The sequence below is a fragment of the Dipodomys merriami genome, unplaced genomic scaffold (genome assembly GCF_024711535.1).
Source record: "Dipodomys merriami isolate MVZ:Mamm:240054 unplaced genomic scaffold, mDipMer1.0.p SCAF_70, whole genome shotgun sequence".
Classification (NCBI taxonomy): Eukaryota; Metazoa; Chordata; class Mammalia; order Rodentia; family Heteromyidae; genus Dipodomys; species Dipodomys merriami.
The window spans coordinates 6,340,810-6,365,850 of record NW_027206291.1 but is presented as its reverse complement, the minus strand read 5'-3'; the positions used below and the strand labels follow the sequence as shown (position 1 = coordinate 6,365,850).

Genomic DNA, 25,041 nt, shown 5'->3' with positions numbered 1-25,041 from the left:
CCAAATACAGCAGGAACAGAAAGATAAAAACAGTTGCTTAAGCTTTTAATTATGTTGTTTAAAAGAGAATCACTGAAGAGAGAAAGTAGAGAGACCTTAATTAAGACCTCACCCCAAGCTGAATGCCAGTGGGCTCACTCCTACAATCTTAGCTATTCATGGTTCCAAGCCAGCCCAGGCAGAGTAATCTGTAATTAACTAGCAAAAAGCCAGAAAAGGAGGAGTGACTCAAGTGACAGCATCAGCCATGACTCTGGAATCATCCTCAGGCATAGGTCACTGACAGGCTGGCTGTCCCAGGGGACAGGAGGCCATGGGCTCCAGCTTCTGTGCCAGTTTGATAGAGGGGCCCTTGATCCTTTCCTAGCTTGACAGGCAGCTTCTCTTAAGCTTTGGCTTCTGTGCCAAAGAAGCTGGGTACAAAAGCGGCATCTCCTCAGGTTTGTGACAGAGCCTGAGAGATGGATGACTGTTGACACGCATGAGGGTGTTACCACTGCTGTCATGTACACAGTCACATGAGGTCTAACAAGGGCACCCCAAACCCCAGGGTATCCAGTGAGGCTTGGGCACCTGGTCACCTTCCGGGACTGGTAGAAACGACAGAATCTCAGTGACTGCAGCATGTCAGCTGGCAACAGGGCCAGGAGATAGGAGCTGCCTCAGTCTCTGAGGGGGGTAGGATCGAAGCAGTGCAAGGGAGGAAACCAGGTGTCTGTAAGCAGATGGCACTCCCAGGAATCGGTGCCATGTGTCCAGGCTCTCCTTGGAAGAACGGCCTCTGACCTGGGTCCCACTTGGCACCAAGCCCCTTCCTCCCTCCCATCACCAAGGACAGCCATGCTCCGGGAGGACCTGCTAACCTAGCAAAAGCTTTAGAGAGAGCCTGACCTAAGGTTTCCTAGGTGGGACTACTTACCAAACAGCAGGAGTCTGGGCTACATTCAGAATGCATATAGCTCTTGGCTGAACCTCCCTTTCAGTGCACAGTTCAGGTGACTGTGGCTGGTGAACAGGGACTGCAGAAACACTTACCCAGTGCAGGGTGTGCAGCCAGGGGCTGTGTCGGAGGAAGCCCGGCAGCACAGCCAATGACCATTCAGGTAGGCAGATGGGTGGAAGACAGTGAGGCGCTTCTGGTTACACTGGCTCACTTTGGTAAGGGTGTCGATCCAGTCCTTGGCCTCCACACAGTTGTTGGCCTGAATGTACAATGCACGCTCGGGCTGGATCACCTGGAACATCTGAATACACAGGATGGGCTCAGGGGACCACAGGGACCTCCTGCTGGACTAGAGTCCAGCAGGTGCCAGGCCATCAAGGATGCCGTCAGAGGGGCTTCCCAGAATTCTGAAGCTGATGCAGGCCAGGTTGGCCTGGGTCACAGCCTGGCACTGGCTTGATGTTCTGCAGCTCTGAGCACAGGAGAGGCAGCCATGGGTGCCGAGGGTTTATGCACCCTTAAACTGAGGGCTGAGCGGGACGGAGGAGGTAAAAAGCAGTCTCGGGGTTAGGATGGCCAGGGAACTTCCTATCCTACACCTCACAGGTCTCCATCAACATGTTCCAGAGGACCTCACACCATCTGAGCTCTTACAGATAGCCACAGGTGTTAGTAACATAGCGTATGCCTGAGTCTTCTTGTGTAAGCCATCAGGAGGCACTGGGGCCTAAGCGCCCACCTCCACAGCCTCAGAGCCCAGGCACACAATACTCTCACCATACAGCAGCTCTTCTTCCCCCCAGATTAGCCAGAGTCTTCCTCATACCAGGTGTAACTTCCTCATAAGGCCTCTTAGGGAATGCATTGCCTTTGCCATTTGTTGTTCATGCAACAAACGTTGCTGAGGGCCAGGTACTGTCCTAGGTCTTGAGGACAGTATGGATCAGAACCTTTGTCCTTTGAACTTCCAGACAGCAGGAAGACAAAAGTGAACAGAAAGCACAAGTGGCTGTGTAGGGGTAAAAGCCTAATGGGGCTAGGGGTAAAAAAAGACAGTCCTGTAGCCAAGCTAATATGGGGAACTAAAAATTAAGTATGTAGAACATGGGAAGTAGGTGATGGAAGGTGTCCAGGCAGAAGAGAGTCCTGGGGCCAGAGAGGTAAAGTAATTGGGAGGAGCAGGCTGGGCTGCACACAGCAGAGCAGGCCTAGTGGAAGCCAGAGCCTGGGAAAGACACAGATCACACTGCCCAGAAATCAGGGAGTAGCCAGGAGTGAGGACTTCTACAGTTGATTTGAGGGGCTCAGACTCCAACTCCCTCGGGAAATAGCTGGGGCCTCACCTACAGGCCCCAGGTGCCTCCCTGAACAGCCCAGCAGGCCACAAGGCCCAGAGAGTGGTGCAGGGCAGTTACAGGCTGGGAACAGAGAAGTACCACATGCAGCCTGTGCCTGCTCGTGTGACTGCAATGCAGGGAGCTGCACAGGGTGGGTGGACATTCACCTGGTCAGAAGGTATGGACGATGCAACGGCATTGTGGTTCTAAAAAGAATGCCTTTGTTTTAGGAATGTGCCTGAAAGGACACAGAGATCACATACTGGGGGCATGGAGGGGCCTGCTAGCTCAAGCCAAGGGGACAGAAAGGAAGGGTCTTGACTGCAGAAAGCTGCCAGGGAGGCCCCAAGTGCTTGGGCCTGGCTTAGGGCCTGGGCAGGGTATGAGGCTTGGATGGACAGCACCTAGACACCAAGGAGATTCAATTTGGAGACGCAGGGTGGCTGGAGGGCTATGCTCGCAGCCCATGCAGAATGGAGTGTGAGGACGGTTGCCCAGAACAAGCAGGGCCATACTCACGTTTTTCATTCTGAAGGACTCCTCCTCCAGCCGCTCCACAGCCAGGATGTTCTCAATGGGGATGCTGCAGAGGGGCTGGTCTCCTGCCGCAGAGAGGGTATGAAACTGCACTTGGCTGCAAGCTGTCCTGTGTGCTGGGCTCTCCACAGCATGGGCCCCATCACTACCACTGGCCCAGGAGGTGTGCCTCCTGGGTGCATGGGGAAACTGATTTCCTAAGACAGTCTTCCTCACTCAGGAAAGGTAGAGGGAAGAGAATAAGGTCCCTGGGCGGCCCAGCTCACAGGGCCTGCTTGTCCCCTGCTCCTGGGGCTGCAGCTGGCCTGAGCTAGCACTTGGAGACAAACACCTTTTCTGGCATTCCTCAGAAAGCGGAACTCCCCCCAGAGCTGGACGGGGCTCTTGACCCTCTGAGTGAGGCAGCATGAGGGGCCCATTACCTTTGCTTTTCTGGTAGGTGAACTCATGGTTTGTCAGGCGAAACCATCTCTTCTTGAAATTCTTCATCCCAAAGCGTTTTCTTCCTTGTGCCCTCTTAATCATAAACCTGCCATGAAGGGCACATGGACCAGTGAGTGTCCTCAGCTCAGGGTACAAAACCCTCTCCTCCTGCCCCAGAGGCAAGATCACATGCTTCTCTTTTGTGCGTGTAATCCTAGGGTGGGTGGGGGTGCTCAACCTCTTCTTGTTTTTTCTTTTTGTCAATCCTGGGGCTTGAACTCTGGGCCTGGGCACTGTCCCTAAGCCTCTCTGCTCAAGGCTAGCACTACCACTTTAGTCACAATGCCACTTCTGGCCTTTTCTGTATATGTAGTACTGAGGAAATGAACCCAGGGTTTCATACATGCTAGGCAAGCACTCTACCACTAGGCCACATTCCCAGCCCCTCTTGTTTTATTTTCTAATGACAAGAGAAAACTTGAAGGACACATGCTCTGCTTGGAGAAGTATGGCCTCCTATAGGTGCCCACCTTACACTACCAGAGGACTGACATGGGCTTCGGCAGACATGTCTCCCTTGCCCTGGGTGCCAACAGAGCAATGTAGAAAACACCAGCAGACACACTCAGGAGGATGTGGTACCGCAACTCACAGAGCATGAGGGCTTGTACTGGGAACTAGAAAGGTGGGCCGGCCGAGAACAGGGAAGACATGGCACGGCTTGGGAGGCAGGGGGATAGGAAACAAGAATGCAGCCCAGCTGGGGGTGGGGGGGGTGTCAGCTCAAAGGCTTGTCACATGCTAAGAAGCTGATGCACCCCTTTATCCAACCCACCTGGGCTGCTACTACCAGACCTGGTCCCCCCTACTCAGGAGATCAGAACTACTCCTTAAGATCCATGGAGAATGAAACTCCAGTTCATCATCGTTAGTGTGGGATCTTTAATTGATCTAGTATGTTGAGCAGAAAAAGAAGAAAAGAGGAATAAAAAAGAAAAGCAAAAGCAACAGAGAGCAGGGGACAGGTAGAAGGGAACAGAAAAGCAAGGTTGCAGATGAATGTTCTGCTGGGAGGAATGTGGATGTGGAAAACCATGCTAAGGAACTGAAAGGAAAGTTCTAGAAGGAAGCAACCGGGCCTCACAATACAGGCTGTAGAACATCTTTTCCCTATACTCCCAAGGGCCACAGAGCAAGCCAGGAGTAGCACTCCCAGCCACTGTTGGGGACTCAGCTTATGGCCAGCACAGATGGAAAGCTGCATGTCCCCCCACACACATGGGCAACCTGGTTGTGGTGAGGCTGGCAGCTGAAAGCCCAGCCTGGAGGCGTTACCTTCAAAAGCCAGAAAACACTTACGGAGATTCTGGATCATGCAACAGCTGAGTTAGTAGGTGGAGAGTCCTAAATGTTTTGACTACGATTTCTTGGAAAAACAATTTTTTTTACAACTGTATGTACAGTTGTACATACAGTACAATACTCATACATACTGTATGTACATGAGGCCTTGTAAATTCTAACTGTACACACTGCAAACTCTGCATTACTAGGAATTCTAGTCCGGTGCACAGGGAGGAACTGCTGTAGTGTAGTTACATATAGAGGATTTGGAGCTCTCTAGAAAAGGGATTTATGAGAATTCATTTGCTCAAGACCTGGCTCAGGCTCAGGAACTGCTGTAGTGTAGTTACATATAGAGGATTTGGAGCTCTCTAGAAAAGGGATTTATGAGAATTCATTTGCTCAAGACCTGGCTCAGGCCCAGTCACTCACTCATTAATGACTTGTTTCTATCATCACCCTTCACCAATGGGAAAGAGGAGGTAGGAGTGCGGGGCTGGGGCAGAGCACCTCTGGCTGCAAATAAGGCATTCTGATCCCATGTTCACAGAATGGCTGAGCCTGACACACATGCTAAGCTCTGTGGCTCTGTGTCTTGCCAAGTGTGTGTGTATCTTGGGACATAAGCACCTCTACAAACATCATCAGCACCCTGAGTAAACCTGGATGATCAGGTAGGATATGGTGATCCCTCAGAGCCAAGATGACAGATCTGTTTTCAAGATGCCCTTCAGGTTGCCCCCGCTGGGCTGATCATAGCTAGGGACACAGATGGGAGGCAGAGGAAGAATCAGCAGATCAATGTGAGGAAGAGGCTCAAAAGTATAAATGCCCAGGACGCCAGCAGGAATGGCATGTGGTGCCACTATTTGGAAAACCAGTAGGATCTCAGCTGTGTTGGCAAGGGCCCAGGAGAAACCACAGTCCCATGCTGGCCAGTCGTCTGCCATGTATCGCTGCATGCATGTCCATAATTCTCTATACCCATAGGTGATCTGAGCCAGGTCCAATGACTCATGCCTGTGTTCCTAGCTACTGAGATCTGAGGATCGCAGTCTGAAGCCAACCCATTCAGGAAAGTCTGTGAACCTCTTACCTCCAACTAATTACCAAATAAAGCTGGATGTGAAGCTATAGCTTAAGTGGTAGAGTGCTAGCCTTGAGCAGAGCAGCTCAGGGATAGCACCCAGGCCCCAAGTTCAAGCCCCAGGACTAGCACCCCCCCCCTCCAAAAAAAAGCAGATGGTTAGGGCAATCTAGTGCTGAGCCAGGAAGGTCTACTGGGGCCCTAGAGGAACACTGGCTAAGCTGAGTGAGCAGAGCCCTGCTGGAAGATGGGAACAGGGCCAGGGACAGGACTGGCAGTCATTGATATTCAGACAAGGGGCAGATTATTCTGATGTTCTGGAAGGAAACCCCAGTGCTCAGAGGCAGGACACGGAGTGGTCACAGAGCATGGAGTGCTCACCAACAAGGCCACCAAGGTTCAGTGGAAGACCTCAGGGTGCAGGAACTTAGGCGTGGTTTCCATTGCCCAGTAAGTCTCTGACCCTGGCTGGCCACCAGTATGACTCACCATCCCCACTGTCTTTCCCCATCCAGCAGGACTCGCTGCTTACCCTTCTTTAAGCAGGATTGGCTGCTCTATGCTCTTGGGGTCCCTTCTTCCCGAAGATGAAATCAAATCCAAGAACTGAAATGGAAAAAGACCAGACTCAGGTGGGAAGCATATAGGTCCCTTTGTTCTGATAGAAACAAGATGCTAATGCCCCTCTCTGACACAGTGGAGAGAATGTGGGGATGTAGGAACCTGAGTCCTGTAAGAGCTATAATTTGAAGTCCTCATCTCTACCCAACAGCCCACCCAAGCCCAGTCCTACCAAATCTCTATCGCCCAGGACCTCCTGAGGTGCTGGCAGTGCCAGACAGGACTTCATAGGGAGCCCATGTTGGCCTCTGCTGGCGCAGCCAAGGTCAGGAGGGGAGGGGACTGATCCCGCCAGCTCTCCAGGGTCACAGCTGTTCCTTTCTTGGGCTCTCTGGCTTGGCCCAGGACTCTCCCACTCTAACCGACTGTCTCGAGACTTCTTTGGATCCTCCTGTCAGTGAAAGGCTACTCCGAACTCCAGTCCCTTCCTTCTCTTCCTTTCAGTGCTTTTCCAGTTTCTGAGAGAAATAGTGGGGACTGCTTCTGATCCGTAAAGATCAGACTCTCCCCATGCACAACCCTAATGTAGGGCACAGAGAGGGTGTTTGGGACAACCGCTGGGTACCCAACACACAGCAGGGCTGCTAGGACTGGAGCAGCACACGTGGGCCTAAGGCCGTGGCCACAGAGGACTGAGGAGGAGAAAGCCTCCAGACACCGACTCCAAAAGGAGCCACATCCTAGGGGCACAAACAGGGTTGGGTTTGAAGCAGGCTTCTGGGATCAGAGAAGTTGTCTAACAATACAAACTAGGTGATGAAGTTCTGGGAAAAGTGCACTGACAGTCTCATACTTACATTTTTTACAGCATCAGCATACTTCTGCTCATTGAAGAATTCGTAAAATGTTGCCATATATGACTCCTTAAAACTTGCCTAAAATGAAACAAGTCACTGATGATGGACAACTGGGCCTGAAAGTGCTAGTGTATATGGGGGAAGACAGACCCAGTGCACAACAAATGAGGAGACCCTAGTTCTTGTGGATAAGCTAGAAGATGCAGGCCCATCCCAGGGCTTAGCCTGAGCCTCTGAACACTGCACACTACAGGATGCCATTAGAGGTTCAGAATGGACATTTTCTTTGGTACAAAGGACCCAACATGTCCCTGTATGTCACCAACATCTGAGCTCCAGGTTTACAGAACCACATACAGCCAGCCTACAGATGTTGACTAGGGTCTGGGGCCATGAGCCTGGCCAGGGCTGACACAGAGCCCTGGGAGTGGCTGGGAGGGTGGTGCCCCAGGGGATGCCTGGCCTACATACACACCAACAGAGTTGGACGATAATGAAGAGGAAATGAAGATCCCTTCCCCAGCATCCCAGCACAGACACTGGAGGCTGCACACAGATGAACTGCTGGTTGCCTTCTGGCACTATGGACATACCCTGGGATGATCAAGTGCCCCCCTGGCTGTCTGTGGTTAGGAGTTCCTGGAGCAAAGGCAGCTTAGGACACTCCTGAGGAGACATGGCCACCCTCTTCATCCACTGAAAGAAAGTCAGGTTGGCCAGTATCCCACCACAGGGAACAGCATGATCTGTGCTCTTCCCAGAGCAGAAGCAGCTGGGAGATGCTTGAATGACCTGTGTCTGTAGCCAATTGGTTTATCGTTAGACATGTGTTGAATACACACTTCAGAGTTTCTGAAGAGATCTATAAAAATCAGTGTTACTAAAAAAGACAATGAGAACAGACTTACTGACTTTGACTTGGACAAGCTTCCAAGAGTCTGGATTGTTTTTGAGATAAGTGTCAGGGTTCTGGATGTCTGTGGATCCTAGAAGATGAGAAAAAGAGCAATACTGGACTTGATTCAGTCCTACAGGGATGCTGTAACAATTCCAGGGTCACAGGTGACAAGACAAACAACATCATCTAAAGCTGTCACAGTGTGAGCACTCGGAAAAAGAGTAAGTAGGATTCTGGAAGGTCCTTGGGGCCAGACCCTACCCGACTGGCCCGTAACAGAGAGACTCCAGGCTCTGCTCAAAGTGAGCAAATTGCTGCCCAGCTCAGCCTTCCAGCTGACACACAAAGGCACAACTCAAAATGAGAGGCATCTTGCAGGGCCACAGCGGAGACCCTACCCAGGCTATTAGAGAGCTGGGAAATTTAAACTAGAACCAAGGAAAACACAAGTATGCCATCCTGCATGCATATGCAGACACCCTTACCAAGGGCGATTTCTCTCCAAGGGGGCTCTAGCTGGCATACCTATCGGGGATAAGGTGCTCTGTTAGCCTAGCAGAGCTCTAGCCTCACAGGCCTGGCCTGTGGCAGGTGCTAGACAATATTGTTCCATGAATAGACAAATAACCAAAACAGGATGAGCACATTGCTTTTCTCATGTAATCAGCCACTTAGGCCCTGGTCAAGCCATTCATATAGCCTTTAAAAATAGTATGCTGGGTACTGGTGGCTCACGCCTATAATCCTAGCTACTCAGGAGGCTGAGATCTAAGGATCACAGTTCAAAGCCAGCCTGAGCAGGAAAATCCAAGACTCTTATCTCCAATAAGCTGCTTAGAAAAAGCCAGAAGTGACACTGTGGCTCAAGGGAGTAGAGTGCTAGCATTGAGCGCAAAAAGGCGTAGGCATGGTATCCAGGCCCTGAGTTCAAGCCCCAGGACACATATACACACAAAGTATAGTTTAGTATGGATTAGTATAATAACTTAGCTGAGGGGCTGGGAAGGTGGCTCAGTGGTAGAGCACTTGCCTTGCATGCATGAGGCCCTGGGTTCGATTCCTCAGCACCACATAAGCAAAAAGAAAAAAAAGCCGGAAGTGGCGCTGTGGCTCAAGTGGTATAGCGCTAGCCTTGAGCTGAAGAGCTGAGGGACAGCACCCAGGCCCAGAGTTCAGGCCTCATGACCGGACCCCCCCCCCCAAAAAAAAATAACCTAGCTGAAAGAACAGAAAGGCTAATGAACCAAAGTGAACAGAGAAGGGCCGTGCTGGCATGTTCAGGACTGGCTGGCCGGGTCACTTACCGTGTGGTGAGGTGTCAGCTGGAAGAGGTTTGGGGACAAAATAGCAGGAGCAAAGAATCTCAGGAAGATGAAGCTACTCACAGCAGTGTACCTCACATCCAGGTCATCTGCAAGTAGATAGAGGATTCATTTCCACTAGGAATTTCAGTGCTATGTATGGGAGCTCCCAACCTTACCCCGCTGCTCCTTGGGGCCTCATAGAGAAGTGGGGTTCTGGTTTTGCCTGCCTTCCCTCTCCCCCATCTGCTTTTCCCTGGTTCTGTTTCTCTATACATGCCTACATGTCTTCTTATGTCTCTCTCTGTGTATTTTCTTCTATTTCTTTGACAGTATTTCTCCATCTCTCTGTCCTCAATTTTTAAAAAATGTTTATTCTTTGGAGGTACTGAAGTTTAAAGTTGGGCTTTTTCTTGCTAGCCGGGTGCTATACTGTTTTGTGCTGTTTCTTTGTTGTTGTTGTTGTTTTGGTCCAACACTGAGGCACTGGTGCCTGAGCACTGTCCCTGAGCTTTTTTTTTTTTATCCAGTTGTTTGGTGATTAACTGGAAATGTAGAGTCTCACGGATTTTCCTGCCTGGACTGGCTTCCAACTGTAATCCTCCGATCTCAGCCTCCCAAGTAGGTATGATTACAAGCATGAGCCATCGGCACCCAGCTTGCTCTGGTTAGTTTTAAGAAAGCGTCTCTTCTTACCTAGGCTTTCTTGGTCCACAATCGTCCTATTTTAAGCTTTCCTCCATAACTGGGATGACAGGCACAGATTACCATGCCTGGGTTCTATGCTGAGATTAGGGTCTCAAGAACTTTTTGTCCTGGCTGGCCTTAGACCACCTTTTCTACCTCAGTCTCCAGAGGACCTAGAATGATAGATATGAGCTGTTAGCTGCTGACCCTCACTTTATTGTCACCGCAGGGCACACTGTCTAGTGGCTTGGGTCACAGAACTCTGGGTCTGTCTAGGGACTCATTATGGAGTGGCCTGGTCTCAGCTGGGTTAAGATGACAGTTTTATCATTTGTTTCCTTCCAGTGTTTCCCTTGGGAACTGCATTCTTGACCCTCTGTACTTGCTGATCCAAGGCTCTGGGGACAGGGCTGTCCTGGGGCTGGCAGGTTCACATCAACCCAGACTGCTAAGCCTGGGAGCAAGGAGCCTGCTCTGCCTGAGAAGTGACTCTAGCCTGAGTGAGTTGATCAAACTTGTGCCCTGCTCAGCAGGATGTCTGTACGGGGTGGGATGTCTGCTCAGTGGGATGTCTCTACAGGGTAGGGGATCCAGGGCTGGGAGGTCTGTGTGTAGTGAGGTCCTGGAAGTCAGGAAATCCCATGAGGTTGGACCTTGCACCCCTAGGAGCCACAGGAAGCCCTCCTTTCCTAGCCCTCTAAGGTTCGAGTCACTTGGTGGGGGAAAGCTTCCCTTAGAAGGAAAGGTCTGTTAAAATGGCTCATTTTGACAAACATGGCACAGTGTTCGTAACCCTGAAAAAGGAGCTTCAGGGGAACAGGCCCACACCAGGGGACTGATGTTCCTCCCACGAAGCTGGCAACTCTGGAGCAGGGCGGTGCCCTCTGTGGCCTGGCGGCTGCGTGCCAACTTGGGCCCTGGCAAGGGGCTCACCTTGGAAGCGCTTGGCAGCTGCCTCCCTCAAGGAGAAGAAGATGTCACACATGACAGTGGGGCAGCTCACCCCTGACTTGGTGATGACGGTGAAGATGCGGTCCACATACTGCCGAAGGCTCTCCTGTAATGGGTGTATAGTTGGTCTGGAGTCTCCTGAAGGCCACAGCAGTGCCAGCGAGCAGATAACCCTCCGTGACATTTTTTTTTGTTGTTGTTGGTCGTGGGGCTTGAACTCTGGGCCTAAGCACTATCCTTCAGCTCTTCAGCTCAAGGCAAGCGCTCTACCACTTGAGCTACAAGACCACTTTGGTTTTCTGGTGGTTTATTGGAGATAAGAGTTTCACGGCCCATGTAATTGTAACTCCTCTGTATGGTAGTCTCACAATAAAAAAAAAATAATAATAAAAAAGAGTTTCACAGACTTTCCTGTCCTGGCTGGCTTTGAACCGCGATCCTCAGATCTCAGCCTCCTGAGTAGCTAGGATTACAGGCGTGAGCCACTGGCACATGGCTCCTCCGTGACATTTATAAACAACCTCCCTTTAAAAATGCCTGTACAGGGCCTGGAAGGTGGCTCAGTGGTAGAATGCTCGCTTTGCATGCACAAAGCTCTGGGTTTGATTCCTCAGTACCACATACACAGAAAAAGCCAGAAGTGGTGCTGTGGCTCAAGTGGTAGAGTGCTAGCTCAGGGTCAGTGCGCAGGCCCTGACCTTAAGCCCCAGGACTGTCAAAAAAAATAACAAATGCATTGAACAACTCATAGTGAAATAATCATTGCCTTGTCTAGAGGCATGGGCCCCTCTCCTTGGACAGCACAGAGTGGACTGAAGTCCACAAGGGTGCACCTCTGAGGGTTAGAATCTGCCTGTTTACAAGCACGACCCAAATGGAGTCTGAGCTGCATGAGGGTACCACAGGAAGAGATGAAAATGCTAGCTTTGTGATCCCAGCTCCGAGCAGCCCGAGTGCCTGTGCTTTTCCTGAGAAGGAAGCTGCTGGGCACACTGGCCAGGTCAAACTTTGGGAGGGCAGCAGGAACTGATGGAACTAGGAGGTGAGCGAGGATACAGGCAAGCATGACAAGTGTGTTCAGGGCTGTGCACAAGGCCAAGGGTCAGGAAAGCAACTTGGTGCCCAGTAGTCCTCCCCTTCCCCCCGCCCCCACCCCCACCCCAGATCTCAGAACAGCGTCCCAGGGGCTGCTGGTGGAAGCCAGCCGGAAATTAGCTTTGAGAAGGGGCCTCACCATGTTGTTCTCAAGATTTTCGCCATCTCGCAACTTGACTGGGTCGATTTCACAGGACCTGTGGCTCTGGCAAATCTGGAAGGTGTGATGGAGATGGCATTGCATACATTGCACACAGCGCAGAACAGAGCCCCAGGGTTCTTGAGAGAGCAGGCTTGTTTAGAAGTGTCTGCCAGCAGACTGTCCAGCCAAGGGCACTATGTGTGTGTGTGTGTGTGTGTGCGCAGACTGTCCAGCCAAGGGCACTGTGTGTGTGTGTGTGTGTATGTGTGTGTGTGTGTGTGTCCCAGCTAAGAATCCAGCAGTCTAAGGAAGGCCCTGCCTCACGCAACACAACGCAGCAACGCAGCAAGAGACAGCTGGTCACCTCTTTCCAGATGGCTGAGAGGAACCCAAAAATGTGGACAAAAGCCAGGGAGTGCAGCACTGTATCACAGCCAGTGAGCTTAGGACCTTTGGACACACAGAGTATAGAAAAGGGTCCCTGGGAAGACCTGGGTTCTCTTGAATGTCCTTTCATCTTTGGCAGAGTAAGGGATTTTCTTGAGTATTTTTTCCCTTTGAGAAAGTTAAGATTTTGGCGCTCATGTAGAATATTCCCTCTACAAATCTAATAAAGGGAGTCCCCATAGAGGGACCTTTGCCCACTTCCCTTATTTGTCTTGCACAGAAACACCAGCCACCACACGGCGATGACAGACTGTCTCACCTCTTCTATGGTGGACTTCAAGGTGACATGTAGGTAGTGCATGCCTGCCAGCTTCATTGTCTCATCTATGCACTTGGATGTCAGTGAGTTTCCTCGGAAGATTGTGTTGGGGTCTCTGGAAAATACCATCAGGGAAAGTATTTATCTCCTAGAGGCACTAAGGGAGCAGAGCCTCCCCCGAGCGTCCACTCACCAGATGGAGACTCGAGTCCCCAGTGTCTATTTCTCTGAGTGTCCACTCATCAGATGAGGACTCGAGTCTCCAGTGTGTCTATTTCCCTGAGTGTCCACTCATCAGATGAGGACTCGAGTCTCCAGTGTGTCTATTTCCCTGAGTGTCCACTCACCAGATGGAGACTCGAGTCCCCAGTGTCTATTTCCCTGAGTGTCCACTCATCAGATGAGGACTCGAGTCTCCAGTGTGTCTATTTCCCTGAGTGTCCACTCATCAGATGAGGACTCAAGTCCCCAGTGTGTCTATTTCCCTGAGTGTCCACTCATCAGATGAGGACTCGAGTCCCCAGTGTGTCTACTTCCCTGAGTGTCCACTCATCAGATGAGGACTCGAATCTCCAGTGTGCCTATTTCCTTGAGCATCCACTCATCTTATGAGGACTCGAGTCTCCAGTGGGTCTATTTCCCTGACTGTCCACTCATCAGATGAGGACTCCAATCTCTAGTGTGTCTATTTCCCTGAGCATCCACTCATCAGATGCAGACTTGAGTTTCCAGTGTATCTTAAACAGAACCCAAGGTACAGGACTGTGCTGTGAAAATAACCCTGTCCCAACAGTGTACTACTGTGCCATGGGTCACCCCCAAGCTGTCTCTGCCCTCTGCAGGGTGGCTTCTTCACACCCCAGCCTTAAGCAGAAGGAACAGTGTCCCCTTGTGCTGGTCACCATAGGAGCTCTCACTCCTGACTTCCTGACCATCAGGCATTAATGTGGAGGAAGCAGCACCCACAATCCATTTGTGCTGTAGAGATGTGGGCTCTGGAGACCTGGAGTTCTCTAGAGCTGGCAGGGTCAGTCCCTAAGCCCCAGAGCCTGTTCCCTTTCCCTATTTCTCCTTTGATCTCTGGAGAAATAGTACTTTCTGACAGAACCCGTATCTGTATCTGTGCAAAGGCAGCAGGAATCTACAGCGCCCCCAGAGAGCCCCATCGTTTCCACGGACTCTATACTTGGTTGTGGTTTTGGAGGGAAACATGCTACCCTGACAGCCCTGCTCCTGAGGTCCAGCTTCCCATTGTGGTAGGGGAACAGCAGGAAGAAAAGGGAGAAGCATGGGGGTGGGGGGTGGGGTGGGGGGCAGAACAGGAACAGAGACACAGGGAGCAGGGCTGTGAAAGATGTGCAGCGGAGACAGGCACAGAGGGAGGGGAGACAGCAGCAGGGTAGGGTGTAGTCATGAGAGACAGACTCAGTGAGAAGGGGCACTGCAGGTGGGCGTGGGCCCAGCAGGGTAGGGTTGAGGCATACTCACTGGGTCCTCTTCACCTCTGCACTGGCGATGGCGCTGATGAAGGGAACCACCTTGCCATAATGCAGCAGCAGCCGCACCAGGGGGATGGCTGCCTCCTGCTTCTCTCTGCACACCTCACCCAGGATATGAGCGGCTGAGGCTGAGACAGGCTGGGGAAGAACAGGGTGAGGGTCAGCACCCTGGGCACTGCTCCACTCCTGGGGTGGGGGTGGGGGTTGGGGCAGAGGTGTCCACTGTGAGGGCCAGCACCCTTGGCACTACTCTACTCCGGGTGGTGTCCAGTGTAAGTGGGGCACAGCAGGGTTACCTGCCAACCATGCTAAACACTGCACAGTTCTCTGCATTTTTTTTTTTTTTTTTTTGGTCATGGGGCTTGAACTCTGGGCCTGGGCGCTGTCCTTCAGCTCTTCAGGTCAAGGCTAGCGCTTTACCACTTGAGCCACAGCACCACTTCTGGCTTTTTCTGTTTATGTGGTGCTGAAGAATCAAACCCAGGGCCTCATGTGTGCAAGGCAAACATTCTACCACCAAGCCACCTTCCCAGCCCAGCTCTCTAAGACAGGGAAATACGACTTTATGAATGCCTACACCAAGACCTCCAATGTGTACCCTGTCCATCCATGCCTTAGGGTGGGGCTTTTGCTTCCTCCTGTCAACCCCAAAATCCAGCAGTTCTGAGGCACCTGGCAGACAGTCCCATGATGCTGAGCCACAGCCAATCACAATGAGAGGTCTGAGAAGGCCAGGTTCCCATGGCCCTAAACTGCATGGGGCAGGGTGTCCTTGCCCAGCAAAGGGCAGCAAGCTTGGCAGGAAAGGCTCCAGGGAATATCACCAAGGCATTCAGGGGCCACTAGCAGGTAGACAAGGCCTGGACAGGTATCAGGAGAGTGAGTGGTACTAGGGTGGATGACTGAGTGTGGTCTGACAGGTGAGTGGGCCTGATAGGTGTCTCAGAAGCTAAGTGAGCAGAGCAGGTGGGCCTGGACCCCCATGACACCTCCCCCCACTGTAAATGGTGAGTGTGATTCCCACAGACACCTCCACATCTGCAGACTTTAACAGCAGGTCCCGCAGGGGGCTGTAGTAGTCGGAAGAGAAGACGTGGTCCTCGGTGTAAACTACATTCAGCCTCAAGGAGCCCAGGTCATCAGGCTTTAGGCTCTTGCTGCCATTGTCCCGTGGCTGGAGGAAATACCTGGCATGGAGGGAACACAGGGAGAACTGAGAATAGTACCATCCACAGGCATTTCAGGGCATCTTCAGAGCAGTGGAGCACCTGTGCTCAGTTACCCTGCCTCATTACTGTCATGTGGAAAAAGGCCGGGACAGCAGGGCCATTCCACAAGACACTCCAAGGTGTGACCACCTTGGCATTCACAGAGCCACAGACTAGGAAGCCAGTTGATGAAAGAGGGATAAGAAATAGGTTAAAAAAAAAAAGAGCAAAATGAACCTAGGAAGAAAGATGGGTTAGAAGGCTAGGGAAACTCTGCTGTCGATGTGATTAGTTCCGGACCACAGCACCCATCAGCTCAAAATCTGAGCAGCTCTGACAAGTGTGGGGCAGGTTGGCTTGTACAGATGCCCAGTGGTCACTGTGTTCTGAGTGGAACTCTTCCCTCCTCCCGTCCAGTCTGGTCATCCCTCTCCACCAGATATTCCTATCCAGGAGGCTAGGGCAGAGCCTCCTCCGAGGCCCTGGACATGGTGCTCTCTGATGATTTTCAGAGACTGCCTCTGACAAGTATCACGGCTTGTAAGCACTGCCGGAAGATGGATCTAGAGGAAAGCCTGAGGGGGTACCACCCTTGTAAATGGGGAAATGAGTGACACAAGAGTGACACAACAGCACGCTGGGCCATTGACCAGACACTCAGCACCATGCACCTGTGCTGTGAAGAAAATGTATGGACTAACCACGAAGTACAATTACATTTCCTCTGCCAGATGCAAAATCTGGAGAAAAATTAAGGTGCAAGTTTCTCCTGCACTCCAGTGGGCCCCAAGGCAGAGAGAGGCTGCACACAAGGCAAGCCTAGGATGCAAGAATGGACAATCTACCCTGCCAGGGACTCAAGAACTAAGGTGAAGACCATCCACAGGGCCTACCCTGATGATAGCTGGGGAGACCCAGCTCTGTCCAATCTTAGTCTGGTGTTTATCACTCTCCTGTGTTTCTCTTAAAGCTCTGAGTGTCATATCCCTTGCTCTCAATGTGCTTGCCTGTCACCTTCCCTCATCTGCTGTTTCTCATGTGCTGCGAGAGCAGAGACTTGATCAACAAGCTCAAATAAGCCCAAACTACCAACCAAGTAGAAGCAGGTGGAGCCAGGTGGGGCCTCGGCCAGTGTAGAAGTGTCATCCTGTGGCTCAAGACCACCTGTGGATACTCTGTCCCCATCATGTGCACCTACCATGCTTCATAGGAACTAGACTGTCGCAGCACTTTGAGCGGGATCCTTAGCTCCCCTAAAAATTCGTCTCCAAACTTCAGGTTGCTGGCATTCCAGAGGTCAACTCTGAAAAAGATGAGTGTACTCCAGTCAGCCTGATGAAGGAAGGACTTGGACTGTGCCAGCCTCCAGGTTGGGGAGGGGGAGGGGGAAGGGGCACAGCAGAGTCCTCCGGTCAGGCCATGTCTGGTCATTGGATAGGTGGTAAGAGACAGGGCTCTACATCTGGGTCTGGGGAATGGCAACAGGGACACAAATGGCCTGGTAGTAGAGAAAACTACTTAGCATGCCATGCACAAAGGAGACAATGCTGCCCCCACTCTTGGCTATGGTGGCTTGGGTTCCTTTACCCAAAAGAAATCAATGGTCTCCACGTGGACAGGGGTCAGGGATGCACACGGGGGCTCTGGGTGCCTCAGCTCTGCTGTAGCACACAAGCCTGGCTCTTTAGTGTGGGCTCAGCATGGTGGATGGGGAAAAAAAAAATCTCAACCCCAGCAGCTCCCTTGCATGAAGCTGCTGTGTGGCAGGGATGGCTGCCACACTCGCTATGTTTGACACACGTAAGAGGACCAGTGGGTTACTGTGATGTTCCTGCCGGGACACTGAGCCCTGCTTCCCCTGGCTCTGGGATTGACCTGCTGGGGTGATCGCAATCCTCGGGCATTGCCCATGGGTAGGCCAACTGCAGCTGAGTTCCAAAGAGCCAGACACACCTAGTTGGTGGCATCTGCACAGTCCAGCCCTTGCCAGCAGGATAGGGCCATGCATTTGATGCTTTTCCCAAGGGGAATGTCTAGTACTCTCACATGTGGGGCCATAGAATTATCTGCATCTGGCAGTGACATATGCTGTCTGTCAATGGTAGGAAGTGCTGTGCAGGTTCTACCACTCTGGCTGTCAAAGCATCAGTCAGTCTAGAAGCCTCCGATGGCCCTCCTGAGGCTGTTCTTCCTCATCAGAGTGTAACACTCCACTAGGAAGAGAGGCCTATCTGGGGATAGAGATGGCTGCTGCATCTTCTCCTGATCATTTCCATACTGAGGAGCCTGATCATGTGATGACTAGCACATTCTCTAACAACAGACTAGGGTCAGGCCACAAACCAGGCATGGAGAGAGGCCAAGACATAGATGTCCAACATGCTCGCTGATGCGTCCATCCTGTCCTTTCTCCTTTCTCCAGTCCTATTCCTTTCCTTTCCTCTTTCACATCCTCTTCATAGTGAGTGGGAGGCTTAGACCTGAGCCTACCCCATGTCATTGTCCTACAGATCCAGCTTCTGGGATCTAGGATGTCACATAGCAGGGCAGAGTGCAGGGGAAGGCTTAGGAGGATAAGATAGGAAAGACCCACACAGAACCTGCAGCACGGGACAGGACAGGAGCTGTGCTGAGAAATCCAGCCCCCTGGAAGCCTGGCTTCATGGACATAGGAGGAGCTGTGAGGAACAGACCTGCCAGTTCTCAGTAAGAGCCCCCAGGGACAGTACTAGTGGTAAAATGACTTGATGGTTTCAAAACTAATCCTGGATCTTTGATAATGACAAACCCAGGGTACACACTAAGGGTTTCAGGAGACCCCAAACCACCCATGGCTATAATGTGCTAAGGCCACCACTTTGACAGTTTGGGTTGATAAGGATGGAGTCTCATAGATGCCAAATTATAATCTCCTAATGCTCACCTCTTAGATGGTGCAAAGTGAACCATGATGCTACACTGGCCCCAACATTTAAGTGTGCAGGAGTTCATAACACAGAACATTCTGTTCTAATTGTTACCAATTCTGGTGCTGAACTAGTCAAGAAAAGGACATTCATCTCTATCTGTACCTCTACTTTGAGAACAAGACAAAAAAGCAGATAACAAAAGCTTGAGTTCAGATTCAAACTGTTCAGTGGGAAGCATGGGTCCTGACTGCTCACTCACCGAATTTCAAGTTTGTCTACATCTTCCTCTTCAAAGTCAAAATGGGACTTCTTGCTGTAGCTGCAGGGTCTGGTGACCTGGAGTGAGACAAAAGCTGGGTCAAAGGGCCACAGGGAGAGGGTGGGCTACAGGCCCATGGGGGTCTGACAAGTATACCACATCATAGCTCTAGTAATTATCTAGGGCCTTAATCAAGGGAGTTGGGACCACTTCCTTGGCAAGTGAATAGACATGTACCATACAGAAACACGGCCTCCCTCGTGAAACAAACAGGCAAAAACAGATGGAGGCATCCAGCCAAGGAGAGGCCTGTGTCTCATTGCTTGCTGTGTTCAAACAGCATGGGAGGGAGATCAATGGAAGAGGTAACACTGATCAAGATTCACTGACACTGGTCAAGATAAACTGATATGCTGAATTAAACCCCTTTGTGCAACTACTTAAAGATGATAAAAATACAAATAAAAGTTAAAAACAGGGATCCTCTGGCCTGAAGCACTCCGTAGCCCACACAGGAAGATGTTGCTGGTTTGATTCACCTTTCCTACTCAAGCATTCTCACATTTTCTGACCATGGGGACTTTCCTGTTTTGGAGATACTTGAGGTTAGAGTGAAGCCCAGCTGCTTCCTGCCTGTTTCTGATCTATGAAACCTTCATCTCTGCTTGGCTATTAAGGACTTTCACAGCTGCCCAGGGCACAGCTCCTTCCTGTAGTATCGGTGAGCCTTCTCTGAAGACCTGCCTCCAGACCTATCAGCTGTCTCTCCCTTGACCTGACCCATGATCTCTCCCTTCCATAGTGCCTGTGGTCACCCACAGGCTAACCACAGGGCCTTCACAGCGGACACACACCTGTACTGCATCCTTCCCTCTTCAACATGTCAGCATGAGACGAGGCCTTAAGCCACTGGTGCTTGTGGCTTTCTCTCCCTGTACAGGGCATGTTCTGAGGAGGGGAGCTGAGGTCTTGCCCACATTCCCTCCCAGTGCACATGGTCATTAGGAAGAGCTAAGGCCCAGAAGGAACCTGGCTGCCTGTATCACAAGCTCGTGGCTGTGTAACCACAGTCTACCCCACTGTCTCCAGCCTCACCCACCTGACTAATGCCGGCTCCACGTTGTACCAGGCAGCCAGGGGACTTCTGAATCATTTCCCCCTGTGTTCAAACCCTCATTTCCAGTGAAAGGAGCCTCTCCCTGCTCAGGGACGCTGGGGTGAATAGCCAGAAAAACAATCCAAAAACCTCTAGCACAGAGCCCCTGTCTAGTGGTTTGGATGACCCTGGCTCCCCATCTCCCCATGCAGTTGGAGAAGTATCCTTTCTCTCCAAGGAGGAAAACCCTGGGGAACTGGCTTCCTGTAGATCCCCGCAACGGGGGTTGGAGGGGGAGCATGAGTTGGTTCAGATGGAGACTCTGACCAAGCCTTGGTGCTGTGTTCTAGCATCACCACTCAACAGCACCAACCTCAAAATAAAACACCTCATCAAACTGGGGGTTGTTGGTCTTCTTCTTCACTTTTGTCTTCTTGGCTTCCGACCTTTAGTCAAGAGAGGAAAGGTTAGGGTTAAAAACAACCATTGGCTCCAGAGCTGTTGGAAAATGGAGCTATCTCAGCACAGTGGTTTATTGCCTTATTTATCTTATAAGTATTCCTGCTTGTCTCCTCCTCCAGATGGTATGCAAATGAGGAAATGTTATGGAGGCCCAGACAACCCAGTGAAGACCAAAATGCTTTGTTTCACAAAGCAATTTTAGAGCAATAAAGGAAACAAACAGGAGCTACAAAGCGCATCCCAGCCCAGCCCACATTGTCCACACCCCAAAGGGCTGCCGGCCTCTCGGCTCACAGGGCTCTGAGCTTGGCCTGGAGAATCCTGTGCCTCAGAACAGATGCGAAACCCCACAGGACAGGACGGGAGGGTAACTTGCCTGAAGGGTCCGGCCAGGGTCACTGTGGCATAGGGGTCACACTGCCCGTTCACAATGGGCAGTCCTTGGCACTCGAAGATGCTGAGGGATAAAGGAGCATCGTGAGGTGCAAAACACATGGGCTAAGGTAACCCAGCACAAGCCTGCTTCTAGTTGTTCATCTAGAAGAGCTGGAGAGGGATGGGCCACCACAGGCACGACTCCCCACAACACCCTGGCTGACTGCAGTAATGCCTCACTACTACAGCCCCTCATATACACATCTCCTGCTGATTCCCTAACTGCTGCAGTCAGAACCCATGTTGAGGCTCATAGCTGCCCTACATTCTGGAACAGTCCCTCCTGCTACCCGCCATGCTTTCCAGTTCAGATCATGTCCCAGCTGACTCTGCTGGTTTTAGGTCACACTTCCCACTTGTTGGCATGAGGTATGGGCAATTACTGGATACTGTGAACTTTGTCTCCCACTGCCATTTGTTGCTGTCTAGTAAACAATAAAGATGACAGGAGAAGCCTGTCGGCTGGACCACAGGAAAGGTTTCAGCTAAGCATATCAATTCTTGTTTTAAAGGATTTTCTCATACAGGGATAGTCTAGCCCTACTACAAAGCTGTGCCCTGTGCCCTTCATGCCCTGGCTGATAACAAGGCTCTCGCTGTATAGGGGGATCCAAGGGGCCCTTTGGTATTCCACATCCACTTGAGCTTTCTCCTCTGGAACTTACCCCAATGCTGCAGACCCCCTGAACCCTGGCCAGCCTGCTAAACCTCTTCCTGGCAGGAAGAAGAAGACCTAAGAGGAGCGACGTCACTTCCCAGAGGGGCCAGAGCCCTGCCCAGGGAGTCTACAGCTGAAATGGTGTGTGCACATGGAATGTTCTTGCCAGTAAGGGTCTAGTGCGGTGACTCCATCACTTGGAAGCAGGAACTTCAACCCTCAAACTGGTGTTCTGAGCTTACCATCATTCCTATCAGCTTCATCCTGTACTATTCAACTGTTTCCTCTGATCTCTGGAGCAAGTCTGCTTATCTTCCACACTGCCTAAGTATCTTTGATAACCTTCTATCCCTTCGTTAGTTTATTTACTAGACAATTTCACTTGTCCCCTAACACACCCATTGGAGACGTATCTGTCCAGCTCTTTCATCTCTAGGCTACACTGGGAAGAAAACATAGCAGAGCTGGTCAAAGCCAGCTCTGTAAAGTTCATGTCTGCTTGGCTACCATGCTAAATGTGAGACAGTTGTAAACATCACAAGGTTATCCACGTTGCCACACAGAACTGTGTGTAATAAGCACAAGGAAGGAAACAAACTCAACAGCAACATGGTGGCCAACCTCTCAGGGTGGCTGAGACCTCTGAAGGAGAGGAGGTCCAGGGTGAGTCCCTCCCAGTAGGTCAATCTGACACAATGTTTAGTGAGACTCAGCTGGGGGCAAGTCTTGGGCAGTAGGCATGTGTGAATTTGATGTCCTGGGAGGGAGTGGCCTCACACCCCTCGGCATGGACAGCACCACTCAGCTCTCATGTGACCTGTGCAATGCTAGCATCCAGGTGTGTGTGGTTGCTACAGAGAGCCCAGGCACCGATCTCTTCTCTAGTCCAGTAGATTCTTCTGCAATGGCTGCACAGACATGAGACATGTCAGAGCAGACAGAGAACCTCAGGCAGAGTGCAACTGAATAGCATCTGTGCTGGCCTCCTGCACTTTGGTTGCATGATGCCAGGCAATAGCCTCTGCCTTGCAGCTGTGCAGCCCTCGAAGATGAGCACTGGGGTCACTTGAAATCACAGAGAGCCAAGTTTAATCACTTGAAAACAGGGATAGTCACTTATAACACTACATGAAATAAGTTCCATGAACAGAAAGGCTGACAAATGCGCAAACAAGGGAGTAAAAGGTCTACACTACGTTTCTTCTCAAGCAGCAGCTGATGCCCAGGAACTCTGGAACACATCAAGTCATTGAATCTGGACTCTGAAGTACAAATATAACATTTTGTATTTAAAAGTTTTGATATTCAGCCCCAAGACAAGGTTTTGTTTCCTGGCCAGGTCAAGAGCTGCGGCTGCTGTGTGGTTAGGGAGTCCTGATTAAACTTCCTTCCTTTCCTCTTCCACGAGTCTGTGCTGGTCTTTCCCTGCCTGCCACCAGGACAACGTGCTGGAGCCTCCTGAACCGGGATCTGGAGCCCAGGGCCAGTAAGTACATGCTGTGTGAAACAATGATACCACCTGATACCTCTCCCATCACTGCCCCTCCCCTTGTCCTGTGAGAGTCTCCAGAGGGTTCAGAAGGGCAGTCACAAAGCCTTAGCACTCATTCTCTTCAGAACTGCTAATAGCAGGAAACAAGCATTATTTGGTTGCAAGTCTGAAAAGGGACTTCTTATTTTGTCTCCTCTTCACTTGTACTCAACTCCGGTGCTCTCAGAAGCACTCTGTTCTCTAGCTCAAACCCTAAGACTGCTTTCTCTGGGCCTGGGAGGAGAGCCTGGTGATGGCCAGGGGTTAGCTCTATGACTCAGGATTGCCCCCAAGACTCTCTCGCCTACAGGTCAAGCTTGCACTGAAAAGACAGCAGAGCTTGGTCCACAACAAAGTGGATCAGGATGTCATGAGAAAGACCAAGCCAAAGGTGATAATAGAAGCTTGTTCTCCAAGTCCTCGTCCCAGGCAGGTGGAATGTACACTGCTATCTGTTTCTCACACACAAAATCACTTGATAATGGACCCCTAGGCTTGTAGCAGTGTTTATAAATAAAATCCCTGTTATCATTAGCCTAAGGTTCTTTTGTTAAATTGGAAAGAGATATCAGAAATAGGCAAATATAACCTGGATGGGGCTTTACTGGGGTTTATACTTGTACACAGGGAGACAGCACAGTAGACAGTTCTCAGTCAGACAAAGAAGAAAGCTGTGTAGTCTCAGGTGTTCACTGTCACCACCAAGAATAGTCAAGAGCTGGACATTCTTTATGTTAAAGGAAACAGGTTAAATAAACAGGGGATTGGGGGGAGGGAAAATGATGGAGGGGGTAACAAGTTTGACAAGAAATGTACTCACACCTTACATATGTAATTGTAACCCTTCTGAATATCATCTTGACAACAAAATTAAATTAAAAGTAAGTAAATAAACAAGGCCATCCTAGGATAGATAATCTACCTTTTTTTTTTTTAGAAAGACAAAAACATAATTGAGAAATGAACCTTTCTATGTCCTCTTCTTGTACCTTCATTCAGGCAAGTGGCCAAAGACAGATATGTGCATTGAGCCAAAAAGTGATTGTCACCTGCAAATGACTACCTCATTCAAACCCAAGCCACTGGCTTCTCTGTGTCTGGAAGCCACCACCCTGCAGACTTTCCTGATAATTTCCTCAACTAACATCCAGAGTGATACATCTATGTGCAGGCCCAGTATGAACATTAGCTCCAGGAGGGTTAGCATGTGGTAAGGTTCATTAAGGGGCTGGGTTTGCTCAGCCAGGAAAGCAACAATGATCCTCCTGAGTCTATCCCTTAGTCCCTTCCCCTTGCGTAACCTCATCTTATAGCATAGACTCTGCCCTCTCTCCACTATATGTTTTAATGTTATAAAAGTTGCCTCTAGCTGGGCACTGGTGGCTCATGCCTATAATCTTAGCTACTCAAGAGGCAGGATTGTGGTTCAAAGCCAGCCTGGGCAGTAAAACCTATGAGACCCTTATCTCCAATTAATCACCAGAAAACCAGAAGTAGAGCTGTGGCTCAAAGTGGTAGAGCACTAGCCTCAAGAAGAAAAGCTGGAACAGGAACAGCACCTATGCCCTGAGTTCAAGTCTTAGGATCAACCAAAAAAAAAAAGTTAACTCACTCCTGAGATAATGCCCCAGTTGCTCACACTTACACATTGTGCCTGCTGCAAAGGCCCCAGGCCAGAGTTCTCAGCTTAGCTCATATCTGCATCAGCCAAGCTCTTGTTCTATAAGGACCCCAGCCAAGTCCAGGGACTAGCACTCACACTGACCGTGTGTTCCTGGAGGCATCCTGAGAGTTACCAATGTGAAGTGCCATGGTTGGGGTGTTCAGCAGGTATTTATTAATGAACACATGAGATGTCTGACCTCTGGAATATGCGGTCATTGCTGATCACCTCCTAAAGATGGCATCCTGTCATATCAGCATGTACATACACACACACATGGACCATGTGGAGGGACAGAGCCATTGAGAACTGAAAGATGACAAGGCAGCTCCGAATGGTACAAACAACCTGCCCGGCACATTTGAGGTCACAGCCCAGAGGTCAGGGCCAACCCACATCATGTGCAAAATAGAGTAGAGGCATCAGCACTATCCTAGGGCCCACAGCTCCCA

General features: G+C 50.7%; 1 protein-coding gene across 2 annotated transcripts in view; it reads right to left on the bottom strand.

The window, feature by feature from the left end:
* The window catches only part of LOC138817559 (ras GTPase-activating protein 3), a 92,770-nt gene that overhangs the window by 5,131 nt on the left and 62,598 nt on the right, over positions 1-25,041 (bottom strand). For both annotated transcript variants that reach the window (XM_070008020.1, XM_070008021.1), the window contains exons 6-21: positions 20,679-20,759; positions 20,214-20,286; positions 18,745-18,821; positions 16,775-16,879; positions 15,399-15,555; positions 14,358-14,506; positions 12,870-12,984; positions 12,161-12,235; positions 10,909-11,032; positions 9,292-9,398; positions 7,998-8,075; positions 7,090-7,167; positions 6,204-6,277; positions 3,240-3,346; positions 2,800-2,882; positions 1,036-1,244 (exon numbers count right to left, since the gene is read on the bottom strand). In XM_070008020.1, the coding sequence (XP_069864121.1) occupies positions 1,036-1,244; positions 2,800-2,882; positions 3,240-3,346; positions 6,204-6,277; positions 7,090-7,167; positions 7,998-8,075; positions 9,292-9,398; positions 10,909-11,032; positions 12,161-12,235; positions 12,870-12,984; positions 14,358-14,506; positions 15,399-15,555; positions 16,775-16,879; positions 18,745-18,821; positions 20,214-20,286; positions 20,679-20,759 (1,692 nt within the window). The remainder of the gene's footprint in view (positions 1-1,035; positions 1,245-2,799; positions 2,883-3,239; positions 3,347-6,203; positions 6,278-7,089; positions 7,168-7,997; positions 8,076-9,291; positions 9,399-10,908; positions 11,033-12,160; positions 12,236-12,869; positions 12,985-14,357; positions 14,507-15,398; positions 15,556-16,774; positions 16,880-18,744; positions 18,822-20,213; positions 20,287-20,678; positions 20,760-25,041) is intronic.